The following is a 14,493-nucleotide window of genomic DNA, read 5'->3' as shown; positions in this document are numbered from 1 at the left end:
GGGGGCTGGGGCAACGCTAGGATAGGTGTCCCGGCGGAGGGTTGTTAAGGGCCGGATGAGGAGGGCAGGGGACGGTAGGGGTGTACCATGCCTGTCTAGCCTGCGAGGAATCGCCGCGAATGCTGACGTGAGCACGAAAACAATGTATGTCGGCTTGTGGCTTCGCCAAGGGTGCGCATACGCCCCGAGACGCTCTGGAGGGGGTCCCCCTGTTCCTCTGTCCCCCGCCGCCACACCTCGCTATTCGTTTCTCGGCGACGATTTGCTCTCCCTCTGCTCTCCAAGAGCGTCGCCATATTGCGTCGCCCCAGACGGTTTGGCACCGCTGGCTGTTCCACTCGGGTTGTTTATCCAATTAAAGCAGTCGTCGCTCTCTCGCGTCCGGCACAATTTTGGAATTACTGCGGCGGCATATCAAGCGCCACATGTCGCGTTTTTAAAAAGATATTATTTACCCTAGGAAAGCTGTTTATTTCGATGTTAAACTCCATTCAAATTGTGCCCCCCTGTTCCTCGAATGCCCACGTGCAAACGGTTAGTTGCCTCTTTCCTCTCCGCCCGCGCGGTACGCCTCACGCCTCGCCGAGGCACGGATAATGAAAGCGGATGTTGTTCAGTAGGGTCTCAAACAGAATTTCGCTAAATTTGTTCTTTCGTATACCGCACCGCCCGATGGGAAAACGGTTCTTTGTAAACGTTCGCGAGTTGTGTCGATCTCATAGAACGTTCTACCCGAGTGTAAAGTAAGCCCGTCTATAACACATTCAGTGCAGGAGTTTTATTTATTTATTTATGATTTTCGGTGGGGAGGGTGTGGCTAGTGGCCATTTTTTGGTCGCTCATGGAAATGTCCATAAGATTTTCAGTCCTTCTAAGCCTGATCCCCAAACCCCAGTTTCGTATAGCTCAAACCGTAGCACCCCCCCCCCCTTTCGAAGACTTTTCAAGTAGTACGCGCGACCACATAGTGGCCACAACAACACACACACACTGAACGAGAATGGGTTGCATCGTATCGGAAGCGAAACACGAGAGCGATACATGTCAAGGAAAGTGCTGCCCCCTCCCACAAAGGAGATCGTCCGACGCGATGAGGAGTGGGCTCGACGCTTTCTGCACCACCTGACCTGGGCGCTCTGGGGGGCGGACCGCCGGCGCGACACAGCTGCTTGGCGGGCCGGCCTACCAACCGCGTAGCAGGCGCTAACATGCCTCGTGAGACGTTCAGTAACTCTGGTAACCCAAGTGTGTACATGTATGCGGTACCCCCCGAGTGCGTGCATAGGGTAGTGCGTACATGATCATGTATGCAGGAGATAGTGTGTACCAGGTCATCATGTACTTGGGTTCCTAGAGAGGGATCCAGGCACATTCACTTCAACCCGGGTGGAACTGCGAGAGAGCAACCCGCCGCCGTGTATGGGGCGGGAGCGTGAGCGTATAGCGACTAAGTCGCGAGGACGCTGTAACTGCAGTGTCCGATCGTTCAGTAGTGAGGGGATGGTGACAGGCTGAGCTACCGCCGGCCGGCCCCCGGAGAAGTCGCCCCGTGCTCAATCTCTCCGGTTACCGGTCGGCAGCTCAGTCGCCATATCATAATATCATCGTCGCAATAATTCCTAATTGGATACAGCGAGTGCAGTTTCAGACCAGTGGGCACAGAGTGGGCCTGACCCGCCGCGCCGACTCGCGCCCCGCCATGCTCCCGGGTCCGCATTAGCCTTATTAGCGCCCCCCCCCCTCCTCACCCGGCCGGCGGTTAGGGTTAGGCCATCGCGGCTGTTCGCCGTGGGACGCCACTCACAAGGCAGGCCTTCCTTTAGGTCTAGGAAAGAGGGGGGGGGGAGAGGGGACGACTTGATGTGTAAGGGTTGTGTCAATGTGGGGGTTGATTCGATCCGGGAGTGATCAGAGATTTATCCAGGGGGGGAAATACCGAGGGGTCCCTCACCATAAATTCTAGCGTACACCAATTTTTCTGTTTTTCTTGATCTTTTTGTGATTTTTGTGATTTTTTTCATTAATTTTTTTATGTTGTTTTCGTGATTTTTTCTAAGGGTGAACACTGATGTTTTTGGACCCCTCGGGACCCCTCGGGAAAGACCAAGGGGCACTTCACTCAAAAGACAAATCCCAAAAAATAAGAAGAAAAATCAAGGAAAATTAAGGAAAAAATCAAGAAAAACTGCAGGGTTGCCACAAGAATGGAAAAGTGAAATTCCCTGACATTTCCCTGACAATTCCGTGGCAATTCCCTCACAACAAGATAAGCACTCAGAATGCAATAAGAAAGGAGGGTCTTTTACGAACACCTCGCTAGTACCCAAAAATACCTCTGCCGGCCGTTTTTACCTAGGGATCATCCAGAAAGTACGTCCGTCAATCGCCGTTTCGAACCTCCCAAGTTCAGCCTATGCAAGGTCCCATAGCGCCTGTTGGGTAGGCAACATCCTGCCTGCTGTGCAGATGTGTACTGCGGGGTGGCCTACCCCGAGGCTCGCAGGCGCCGAGCTCGCGTATTTTGTCGAAGAAATCCGAGAAAAACAGACGTACTTTGTGGACGATCCCTGACACAGCGATCAATTCCCTGACACTTCCCTGACTTCCTTGGCACATTTTGTTTTCCCTGACATTTCCCTGACATGTGACAACCCTGTTAGAGAAATTGGTGAACGCATGAATTGCAAGTGAAGTACACCTCGGGTGGGTAATCCAGGGGCGATTCCGTCCTAAGAATAACTCAGAGCACTCAGAGTCGCTCTCCCCCGAGCGAGCGCAACGGCACACGGCACGCACCCTGGTCCGGTTGTGGCAGCGCTGGATCTCGTGCGCGACGGCCTGGGCGCGCTGGTGCAGGCGGGCCTCCTTGCCGGCGAGACAGACGTAGTGCTCGATGTCCGAGCCCGGTCCGGGGCCGGCCCAGCTGTGCTCCGGGCACGGGCAGGCTGGCGGCGGCGCTGGCGGGCCCTCGCGCGGCCGGGCGAACGTGAGCTCAGGGGGCCGCCACGCGCTCAGCTGCACGGGGAAAGCCCACGGCCACGAGAAGTCGCGCCGGTACGATGTTCGAAACGTTTCCATCATTTTGATGGTTGCTAGTTACTACTTGTTTCAAAAAAGAAAAATATATTTTTGGTTAGTTTTTTGTTGGTTTAACATGACTCGTATTAGCCATGGTGGAAATCTAAACTTGAAATTTAGAATGTGTCATGATTATGTCTGAGTTTTGTTACTTGGATACAGGCGAGCGGGGGCGGGGGTGGGCATTGTTACCCTCTGCTCGCCCCACGCGCCGCTCGCCCGTCGGCCTTAGACTTACCAAGGACTTACTAGGAGCAAGGAACGAATCTAGGAATCATGCCAAAGACTGGGATTTTGTTCATAATTTATTTATTATCGTAAGCTATCAGCACACAGTTCTTTAGCTGATCCGATGAGAAACCACCTGAGCAAGAGAGGAGCATCAGGATACCATTCTACAAGCAGAAAAGTTTCCACACACCTCTTAGTTTGGGGCTTCAACAACAGACGGGCTTATTCACAGACGCAAGGGGAGAGGGGCGACATTCACACAACACAGCTCACTAGATACTAGTTTCACACTTAAAAGCCAGCAATAGGACACATTCTTGGTGAAGCCACAGAAGAACAGTACATAGCAGAACATAAAAGTGCCTTTAGGAAAATATGGATATACCTGAGGCTACACTCCCCACATGAAATTAGGAATGCCTGCAACATCTAAGTACATAAGCACAAAACTGAAGTAAAATTTATCAACTCAAATGAGATTTACGAAAAGCAAGCCTATAAGTACACTTATGAACACAGAAGCCACAAAATATGAATGATATTAAGGTGTCATGAAATGTGATAGTCACACTAATGGCACATTAAACATAACATGTAATTCAGCGATTAAGTACCAAGGACATAACTGTAATGCTTTAATACAATTTTTACTGAGGTTACAATCCCTCTCATGACTAACCTAAAAGGTTTTTTTTGATATAGTTGCCCAGCTGTGCATAACTCAATGCTAGACTGAGATGTATGCCAAAACATTCAACCAAGCAAAAATTGTTTTTTTAAAAAAAAATTACCATTGAACACATTTGACAATCCCTGTTCAAAGTTTACAAATAGGTAAGTTTTAAGTTCTATTGACAACTCTTGACACTAAATACATATTTTACCAATAAGAGGTTTTAGTAATATTGTCAAGGGATGTTATGGATTAGAACGGTTCAGCCAATTCATAATAATTCATCACATTGTCCAAATTAAGCTTTTAACACATGTCTCAGTGATTTGTAAGGGCCAGCATTTCAGCTATTGTGTAGAACCATTACTGAATGCTGAATGAAAATCAACATATCACTGACTACACAAAACAGTCAAAATGTTGCAATGGATTAAAGTCATACAAATACAGTAACCATGCGCAAAAACCTTAAGTAGAAATGATAGAATATCTTAAGATGAACGACCAGGAAAGGTTGGATTAACTTTTATCACATGGGAACCACAATGACCACAATGATATTTGACATGAAAATACACACAGTGCACATAAAATAAATGTATACGCAAAGAGAAAATTGCTCTATCACGAAATTAAAACATCAAACTATGCTTTTAACTACAGTACTATTGTAAGAGGGACCATTACAAGTGGTCTTTGGAAATTCTTAAATTAGACATCACAGAGAATAGAAGACACATCAGTTGATGAATAAAATATGCAACCAAATGGACATAATGCCCTGCTGGAGAAAAATTAGTTACAAAAACTAATTACGCTATTCATAAAATATGACATCACATACACAGCAAATACAAATAAAATTCCTACTAATATAATTCCTAACTCAAAAACAATCATTAGAGAAATTCGATGTCATTATTTACATACTTTACTTAAAAATATAGATTTATCCTATACAGGGAAAGATATCCCACTATATATGGACCACAATTTGTTTTCTTATAAAACAATAAGTCTAAACAGATACAGTGCCACTGCACCATTAAAATTCAGATATCTTTAAGCAGGCCCTGCCCACTTGCTATGGAACACAAGCTGCACTTTCAAACTCAAAGTCTAGTGCAATATTTAATGGACGGTTTCAAAATGTCAGTAAAAACTGAAGTTATAAATGCATGGGATATTACAGGACAGTCGGGTCACTGTAAAGGGGCAATTTATGCCTAGATTAAACTTGAATTCAGACAGCCTGTCTTACCAGTTCTACAAATTACGACCACTTTGGTGCAAAATCAGTGCGGCAATATGGTCAAGTTGAGTCATGGTTGACACTGCCATAATTGCGAGGCTGGTTCCTGGAGGGGCCTATCACAACTTGGCGATTGGATCCCCTCTGTCTGAATATCAGTCCTGCAACAAAATCCACAACTATCAGTTTATGAAATTACAAGGGCAATTTAAGTGATCATGTTACATAATTGTAGGGGTTAATCAGGTTTGATTTACGAGACAGAGTAAGGTATTTCCTTAAATGTAAAGCAACTATTCCGACACAACCTAGTAGAAAGCAGGTTGACCGAAATCTTAATATAACCAAGGAATGAATCAAAGACAGTCAAATATGGATAGCAAAAATTATATGCTGCACAGGGTGGAGCAAGTCAGATACAAGTTTTAAAGAACTGGAATCCAAATTCTTCAATCCCTCAAGATGTTTAAAATGTAACACTTAAATGAACCATGCCTTGCATGCTAATTATCATGCACATTACTCTGGAGTTATTTAGTACATTCAACTACAAGGTACATATAGTCTTACACTGTCGAGCGATGCCTCGTTACTTCTTGCCGTGCTCTGTCCTTGCTGTTGCATCTGTAACACCTGTCTTTTGTGAACATCCTGCTTTGCTCTGTTCATGGGAGCCCCTGGTGGAAGAAAGCGTGCAAACATATCAATTAGCATTCAGAGCAGGCCCGATCTCATGCTCACACATAATGAAGCTACGAATCCAAAGAGAGCTTAAAGAGACCCTTCCAGAACTCAGCTAACTCGAATGACACTACAAATTATGTTAAATACTAATCAAACTCTCATACTCACTAGGGTATGAGAGAAAAAGTATTAGAGTGGTTTGGAACTATTTCATTCCAGCATAAAATTCAGTGAGAGATACTTAGCAATATTTGGGATCACAGAGGTAAAGATGAAATTTTAACTCATTAAGCTTCACTTGGTTTGCAATACTGATGCTGCACAAAATGCAGAAGCTTGAGCACATACAGAATACGTAAGGAAACAAATTAAAATCAATATGTAGGATAAGCAAAATGTTGACTTAATGTAAGTATAACAGGGGAGTCATAGACATTTTAAATTTAGGGTTAAAAATGAACTCTGACAAGAAAAATTCATGACCTTATGTTTAAAATTCCTCGCAAAACTTGCACGAATAACTATCCCCAAGCAAACATGAAAGCCCTAAGGATATTTCTGGCAAAATACCAGTTGATCCACTGGCACTTTAAAGCAACCCAACATGCACAAAAGGTATCTTAAATTGTTTCCATTCATATTTGTCTTTTCTTTTTTCAAATCATCCCCAGCTTTGAGGACCAACTAAACATTGCAACAAAAACTTTGTGGTAAGAACTTACCTATGTAACTCAGCAGCACAGGAAGGAAGATTAACCCATGGGCAGCTCCATAGAGTACAATACCTAGGTACATTCTGAAGTAATACACCTGGAAGATGGGTGACTTGGCAAAGCCCAAAACAACAATTCCTCCAAATTTGGTGAGAGTGATGCCAGAGAATATCTAGAAATTACAAATACTTTCATGGACTGGATCGACACAGGACAAAAATGGGACACAGGACTGATGGAAATTAAAATTCTTACCGAACTGCCCATTTTGGTTAAGGCATCAGCTGATCTTTTGACTCTTGAAGTTTCCACAGACACAGCAAATGTATGAACAAGATGACTGCAGAATTCAACGGAAATACCCACCGCCTGAAAAGCGTATTCAAGACATCTATAACAAAATATCATGTACTGTAGCTGGAAGTGAGAAGTCCATGATGGGTTTCATATCTTTACCATGACTAAGTTGACTCGTGATACTGCATTGAGAGAAATATTCCACCAATACATCAAACCCAAAAGGTTGGTTACAATCATCACAATGGTGATGATGACAACAAGTGCCGAACAAATATCTAGTCCCATAAGGAGGAATGTGACCACAAAAATAGCAGCAAGAGAAAGACCCAAACTTCCAAGTGTATCCGGCCACATGGTCAGATACTGCTCATAGAAGACATAAAACACACTGTAAAACAAAAACACCGTTAATATACATTTTTAAATGGCAAATAAGTTAGGCCAAATGTCAGACAGCCTGAATGTTTTCATACCTGTATGGGAAAACATTGACAGTTTTCGTAGAACCACTTTCCTTCAGCTTCCCATTTATCATGTTGGTAATATTAGCAGCTACCTCTCTCGCAGATTCAATGGCTGAATAATAGTCCTTTGATGTCTTCAGGATGGAATGGTAAGCCATGAAAGAACTGGGCCCAACACTGAAGGTATTGTTGGATCCAGGTAATAGCTTCACTGCCTAAAATGAACAAGGAACACAAATTAAGCAAAATGAAGATGTACATATACCAGCCATCTATTCAGTGGGAAATAGTAAATACATTACCGAGCCATATGCAGCATGACCAGCAACTGCACACTCAGCATCAGGGTTGTCGTTTAAGAAGAAAGAAACATATTTGCTGAATGTGCTTGGGTCGGGGCGTCTAGTGGTGTTGTCCAAATTAACTTTACATGTCTTACACCCTAAAATTACCACAAATAAATTAGAACTGGTTGTTTTCTGCTAAACTCTGGATGGATATAAAACTTTAATCAAGGTCTTACTTCTACTAGTGTGGGGACAGAAACTTCCATTGACCTTCGATTCCTTGCAGCAGCCTGGAATATCTAGCCAGCTCATGTAATCATCAATCCAAGATGAAGGAGGTCTTGAGATGTATGTCCTAAGAAACAAAAACAAGTTAACGAAGTTACAGAAAACATACAGATGAAGTGTTTCCAATAAATAGTTACCTGCTGGGAGTTTGAGAAGCACTATACAGCTGTGTAAGAAGTGAATCTTTATCACATGTTAGGCCAGAACAAATCATATTTTGAGTTTTTGGATCTGAATAGTCTAAGCCATCTGTGACAACAAAGTAAACTGGGGGCCCAACAGATAGGTAATTTTTGAGGTACTGTAATATAAAGAACAATTAATGCTAATGTGACTTAGATTTAAATACAGCATACAGTATACAGAGAGCATGGCTGATTATAACTTACTAAGAAGTACTTTTGAACAGGAGAATCATCAGGAACTGACTGTTCTTGATCCAAACCCACATCTATATGAGGTATAACTGCAAGACTTGAGCATAGCCAACCAAAGAAGACAACCATCACAAAAGGACGAACCCACTTGTTGAGAAGCATGGGCACATAAGCAACCTCAAAGAGCTTGTAAAGTGCTCCATTATTTGGAGCAATGTCTCTCTTTGATCCCCTTGCAAAACAGCAAATATCATATCTGTTTTCCTGCAAAACAATGGAAACATGAATTCAGTTTTGATAGGATAGATTTTTGGATTAGAATAATAAGTAACATATCAAATAGACCTACCGACTGTCTGGCTGTGTCAAGAGCTAGGAGACCGACAAAGCATGTTATTTGGAAAATAAAGTCAATGAAGAGAGCCATTCCTGCATATAGAGCAAAAGCTTTCACAGCAGGCATGTCAGACAATCCACCAAGCAAGAAACAGAATGTCTCGGATAAACTGGTCAGAAGCATGGATGGTCCAACTTGTCCAAGGACACGACCAATATGCTCTGCAGAGGTCTCTCCAGGGTTACGTGGAGTTCTTTGATGGGTTTGAACCAGAATGAAGATGTTGTCAACACCAACAGCCAACACAAGGAAAGGTATAACCTACAACAAAACTCAAGTGTAAGACAAAATGTCTGTAGCCAAGACAGAGAAACAAAACAAAAAAACACACTTCTTACCTCAACAATGATTAGAGTAGCAGGAACACCAATGTAACCAAACAGGCCAACAGAACAGACCACAGACACAATAACAATCAATACACCACCAAGTCCAAGTGTTATTTTGCTATCAATGAGAAGGCGGTCACAAGTGGAAATCTGACCTAATGATACAGCTATGTAACCAAACATTATCAAGTAACTGGCAATGATAGTGCGGACATCAGAAGTTGATTCTTTATCCAATTCATCTTCAATTGAGCGCTCTGCATTGAAGGAGATATCAAAATGTTCTGGCATTGAAGTGTTGACATATTTCTTCATAAATGACACAAACCTAAAAAAAGTGAAATGGAGGAAGGTATAAGCACAGAAAGAATTAAGATAAATACTGAATATAGTATAGGCATATGAATTTGCAATATCAATGTCCTTACTTGGCCTCCCACTCCAGAGCAGGTATCAGCAGAGTTTTGTTGTGGTAATTGTTTAGGAGGATAGTGATGATAACTGCAGTTGCATTTTGATATTGAGAAGGATCCTTGATTGCCTCTCTGTCTTTCAAAAAGCCACCCAAAGCAACTGTGGGGTCAACTGGTCCACCATACTGAGCAAAACAATCTGGGTTGTAGTAATTTCTGCAATTCAAGAAATAGCAATAGTGCACATTGAGTGATTGATAAAATAGAGGCAAAAAGAGATTGGGGCAGTCAGAGAAATATCACTCACTGTGAACATGTTTTGAAATGGTCTAAATAGTTAACAGTGAAGTTGTTGGGGTCAGTCGACTCTTCATCAAACCTATCAACATCATCTTGATAGTATCCCCAAGGACTAACAACAAAACAGTCCTTGAGCTTCTTGGTGCCAGAGTAGGATGCGTGAAGAGGGGCAAAGCATACCTTATCAAGACCTTTGCTTTCATTCTGCCCAAGCTGCAATAATTCAAGAAATTCACACAAAATTAAAATTAAAATACACAAAGATTTGAGAAAATGTAAAAATCTATCAAAGTACATACTTGTACAATTTGCTTTTGGAGTTCTAAAACATCCATCAAAAAATCTTTGTTGAACACTGGGCCAAATGTCAATCTACCCTTGGATGTGTCATGATAAACATTGTCCAAACCCTTTGCTCTGATTATGATGTGTTCAGTTCGGTAGAAGGGCTCAAATTTCTCATCATAATATTCTCGTTCCAGTCTAGAGCGACTCTCAGGCGAAGCCCAAAGATCAACAGGATCAGTTGTGATTTTCAGGAATGTGACACCGTAACACAAGATGACAACCACAACAAATGTAAGGCCCATGGTTAGCCAGGGCCGTCCTGCGCACACTACACACACACAAAGAAAAGGATTTTTAACTCTCAGGATATCCAATGTAAGGAATCCATTTGAAAACTTCAAGGAAACAATTTACCTGTCCCCCATTTTGTGAAGAAGGCCTCTAATTTTTCATCTATTACTGCTCCAAGCTTCTCATAACAAGAAGCTTGTGACTGAGGCTTATCAGAGCCATCAATGCCATCAATGTCACTAGCTACACCTGAAAAATGAAATAGATTTGGATCAAGACAAGTTAATTTATTTAACAACCTGCTAAAGCATCAAACTACTAAACATACATTAAACATGACATAGTTTAGCAATGGAAAATTCTCAAGAGGCTGTAAAACACAGATATTCTGCATTACACAAACCTTAAAAGCAAGGATACAAGCAAAAGGAGGCAATCAATACAAAGCCTCATATGCATTTGTAGTTAGAAAATAAAAGAGCAAGGAAAAATCTAGTAATGACAGATAAATAATGCAGCCCTTAAAGCCCCTGTTAGTTCCTATAGTTAGTCTAATGTCTACAACATCCACAAATGACACAGGACAAAACAACTACGTGTTTAAACGCGCCACAGAGAGAAGGACACATATAGGAGACTATCACAGACAAGAGAAACATTCGCTAAGCTCAAAAATTAGGAGCATGCAAATGAGTTAGGTAACACGTACTGGAACGTTTGGACTGCAAAGGGCTTTCTTCATCATCACCAAATACAGGTTGCTGCATTTGATTCATGCCTGCAAATCGCCTTCCCACAGACTGACCAACTGACAGTCTACCACTATCACCACCATTTCTTGTCACCAGAGATGCTGAAACCAATGGAAATACTGAAAAACCAGCTACACCCAACCTTCAACAATTATGTCTTGCTTACTGATGAAGACAAATAGTGTTGAATCGTTCTGTTAAGATGATGTAATCATCATAAATTTAGGAATTTTAAGATTTACAAAACAAAATTGAGAGTGAGAACTTGAGTACAAAAAATGGAGATGAAATCAGCATGCATTTGCCGGACAGGTACACCTTACTACTGCCCACTGCCTGCCTGAATACAGTCGTGTTTCAAGATTGTAACCTGGGAGGTTCATAAGGAGGGGAGGATAGGGATGGCTGCCATGCATTACCAGACAGCTGACAGAGCCAGCAAAGAGCACCCCGTACGCCTTCAAGGTCAGTATATCCCTTCTGCCCACATGCCTGAGTGATGAGATCAAAGATTGGTGGAGTCAAGGTGACCCGTGAGTAGCCCCTTATTGGCATGCACCTCTGGCCCCTGTCGAATACAAACACCACCAGCCAAGAATGTATGTGAAATGGTCGGAGGCCATCAGCTGATAACAGGGTACTTGACTTAACATGAGGAGTGAGCTGGATAAACAGACTGAAAGCCAGCTCCTGTGCCAGCAAGAGAAAGGGACTCCATACGTAGTTAACAAGTTGTCACTAATGACTGGCCCAGCAAGATTCATTAGCACATAGTACAACACTTTCCGGGATTTGTTTAAGAAAGATGAAGTAACTTGCTGTTGAAGATGCACACTGTCAGTCATTTAAGTTTCTTAAAATTTTCTTAAGAGGAAAAAAATTCTCAATTTGAATCATCATTTGTGATGTCTCGGCACCTTGAAACTAATTTAACATTGTGATCAAGTCAACAGTCTAATAATATGGGGATCAACTCCAAGAAGAAATTGAGTGACTGGGGTTCTTGGACAACAACCAGAATACCATACTTCTTCCACCCATGCTTGACCAATAAAATGTGACACATACCTGTATAAGCACACAGATTAGGACACAAGGTCACCAATCCCACAAATACACAGCTGCCTATGATGAACACCAGAAACATAACTACAGTAATGCCATCTTTGCCCGCAATGACAAATGGTTCTTCTGGAGGAGATGGTGGCAAGGGCGCAGGACAGCTTTGCTGGCAATCAACACAACTGCAAGGCGGCTTTCCCTGTGGTAGAAAACGTATTTAACAGCTGTCCATGAAGAAAAACAATAGATAAAGATAATATCAAGTTTCAAGAAACCTACATTTGACCCAACATAGCAAGGTGCAACAGGAAAGTCCATTGGAATTGCTGTGCTGACAGGCACATCTGATGCGTGATATGATATGGCAAACGGAGCAAAGGGATTTGCCTCTCCTGTTGATCCAATGAAAGCAAACCACCTGAAAAAATGTGCAAGTTGATTAATGAGTCAAACTTAGAAATTCTCAGATTAAATAACTTGAATTTCAGGTTACCTCAAAGCAGTGCAGAGAGAAGATCCCCATGGTCCACACATAAGATCCAGAGCACGTTGACCAGAAGATGGCACAAATACACCAGCGCAAGAGTCAAAGATGCCTTGAAGTGACTTATTTGTAACAAGCACATCCACAGAAGAAACTGACTCCACTGTCTTGTTACCTAAACAGATAAATAAATGATGCAGTTGAATCAAGTCTACTATTTCAATAAAAAGTAATTATGACAGAACAACAATACAATATGTGTACATGAAAATTACAAAACTTACCAATTACATTCTTTTGCAGCCCTGTTATATTCATAAATTTAGACTGATCTGCTGCACAGGTCATGACACAGAAATGCTCAGCAAAGTTGTCCATACATGATGGGCAGTGTTTGAGAAACTGATGAGCAAGTCGGATGTTTCTATCCAATGCCTGTAGCTGATCTACGTCACAACATGTTTGTATGGTACCACCAATGCCTGCAAAACAAAATTTTCATAAACAAAAGTTCAAATAAAAACATGTTGCATATTTGTGATATGTTTGAGTGACGTTGAAAGTTGATGAGATCTCTAAGGCTGTTAGTTCACTGCCATCGTCTGAGTAAAGGCGAACTATCACAAAAACCTTTCAGACAGTTGCACCACCAATCCAATATACAAGTCAGGTGATAAAACCCTTCCATTTAATTATTGTCTCATCAGTATCCTAAAAGTACTCTCCAAAATTCTTGAAAAATTACTGAAGAAAAGACTTACATCCTTCCTTTCATCAAATAACTTCTTTACAAAATTACAAAATGGTTTCACCCCTAGAAGATCCACTGAATGTGTAGCTACTACAGCAGTAAAAATAATCCAAGATACGTAATTTAGATGGTGGCAAATTGTCAGTAGGTTTACTTATCGATCTCCGCAAAGCATTTGAGCATCACTTTAAGATAAATTAGATGCAGCAGGCACAAGAGGACTAGCAAATAAATGGCTAATCACATAAAATCCAAGATACCGCCTGTAGTGGGAATTCTAAGTACTATGCTTCAAACTTCTGAACTCAGCGTTGAGCCTTCTAATCTAAAGACTATTTGTTTGGCCTTAATTCATTCTCACTTCACATATTTATTCTCAATCTGGGGTCACTGTACTAAGGAACGGTAAAGAGAACTGGAAGTTATACAAAACAGAGCACTGAAATTCGTCTTTAATATGCATCATCATCTTCAACCCACCATCTCTATCTACAAAACAATAAATGTCCTTCCAGTAACTGTTCAAACCAAACAATCCTCCGTAACATGCATTCATCAAATAAATCAAAATCTTGTAGTATCAGACATCAACCTCACAAAATGACAAGATATTCATAGCCACTTCACCAGGTCCTCATCTCATATTCACCAAACAATCCGCTCATCTAGACATTGAGTCAAGTCATCGTTCAACATCCCTGTCTAACTTTATAATGATCCACCAGCAAATGTCACAAATATGTCAATGCCATCTTTCAAAAGATTTGTCAAAAAGAATTTCTCATTGAGTATCTAATTAATTCTACAGACGCTGCAAGTGAGGTTCCTCCACGACCTACCCCGCCCACCCTCTCCAGCTTTCTCCTCGCCCCGCCGTGTTGCTCGGTTTGCGCAGGTCATTCAAATTATGAGTGTCCATATTTTAACTGGTTCAGAAACTATTCCTGAGTATGTTTTAAGTCCATACCTGTAGCTCCTAAAACCATCTGAATGAGCGGCATTTAGTAATGGTAAATACTTATCTAGTACTTTAGAAACGCAGAAGCTGGAATGAAAACAATTGTGCGACACGGAGGGGG

The 14,493-nt window shown here is 42.0% G+C and overlaps 1 protein-coding gene across 3 annotated transcripts in view; it reads right to left on the bottom strand.

Moving 5' to 3' along the window:
- Positions 1-3,365: 3,365 nt before the first annotated feature.
- The window catches only part of LOC113212341 (NPC intracellular cholesterol transporter 1), a 27,182-nt gene continuing 16,054 nt past the window's right edge, over positions 3,366-14,493 (bottom strand). Inside the window, exons 3-23 of one of the 3 annotated variants that reach the window (XM_026430995.2) lie at positions 12,948-13,145; positions 12,673-12,838; positions 12,459-12,597; positions 12,186-12,378; positions 11,075-11,218; positions 10,489-10,614; positions 10,086-10,402; positions 9,794-9,999; positions 9,502-9,702; positions 9,083-9,401; positions 8,697-9,005; positions 8,360-8,611; positions 8,108-8,271; positions 7,919-8,037; positions 7,698-7,837; positions 7,405-7,610; positions 7,088-7,319; positions 6,887-7,000; positions 6,641-6,803; positions 5,805-5,911; positions 3,366-5,395 (exon numbers count right to left, since the gene is read on the bottom strand). In XM_026430995.2, coding sequence (XP_026286780.1) covers positions 5,390-5,395; positions 5,805-5,911; positions 6,641-6,803; positions 6,887-7,000; positions 7,088-7,319; positions 7,405-7,610; positions 7,698-7,837; positions 7,919-8,037; positions 8,108-8,271; positions 8,360-8,611; positions 8,697-9,005; positions 9,083-9,401; positions 9,502-9,702; positions 9,794-9,999; positions 10,086-10,402; positions 10,489-10,614; positions 11,075-11,218; positions 12,186-12,378; positions 12,459-12,597; positions 12,673-12,838; positions 12,948-13,145 — 3,821 coding nt within the window. In that variant the 3' untranslated portion in view covers positions 3,366-5,389. The remainder of the gene's footprint in view (positions 5,396-5,804; positions 5,912-6,640; positions 6,804-6,886; positions 7,001-7,087; positions 7,320-7,404; positions 7,611-7,697; positions 7,838-7,918; positions 8,038-8,107; positions 8,272-8,359; positions 8,612-8,696; positions 9,006-9,082; positions 9,402-9,501; positions 9,703-9,793; positions 10,000-10,085; positions 10,403-10,488; positions 10,615-11,074; positions 11,219-12,185; positions 12,379-12,458; positions 12,598-12,672; positions 12,839-12,947; positions 13,146-14,493) is intronic. The other 2 variants (XM_026430997.2, XM_026430998.2) reach the window with 2 other exon arrangements.

The sequence above is a fragment of the Frankliniella occidentalis genome, unplaced genomic scaffold (genome assembly GCF_000697945.3).
Source record: "Frankliniella occidentalis isolate FOCC.00 unplaced genomic scaffold, Focc_3.1 Scaffold223, whole genome shotgun sequence".
Classification (NCBI taxonomy): domain Eukaryota; kingdom Metazoa; phylum Arthropoda; class Insecta; order Thysanoptera; family Thripidae; genus Frankliniella; species Frankliniella occidentalis.
This window is presented reverse-complemented; position numbering and strand designations above follow the sequence as displayed.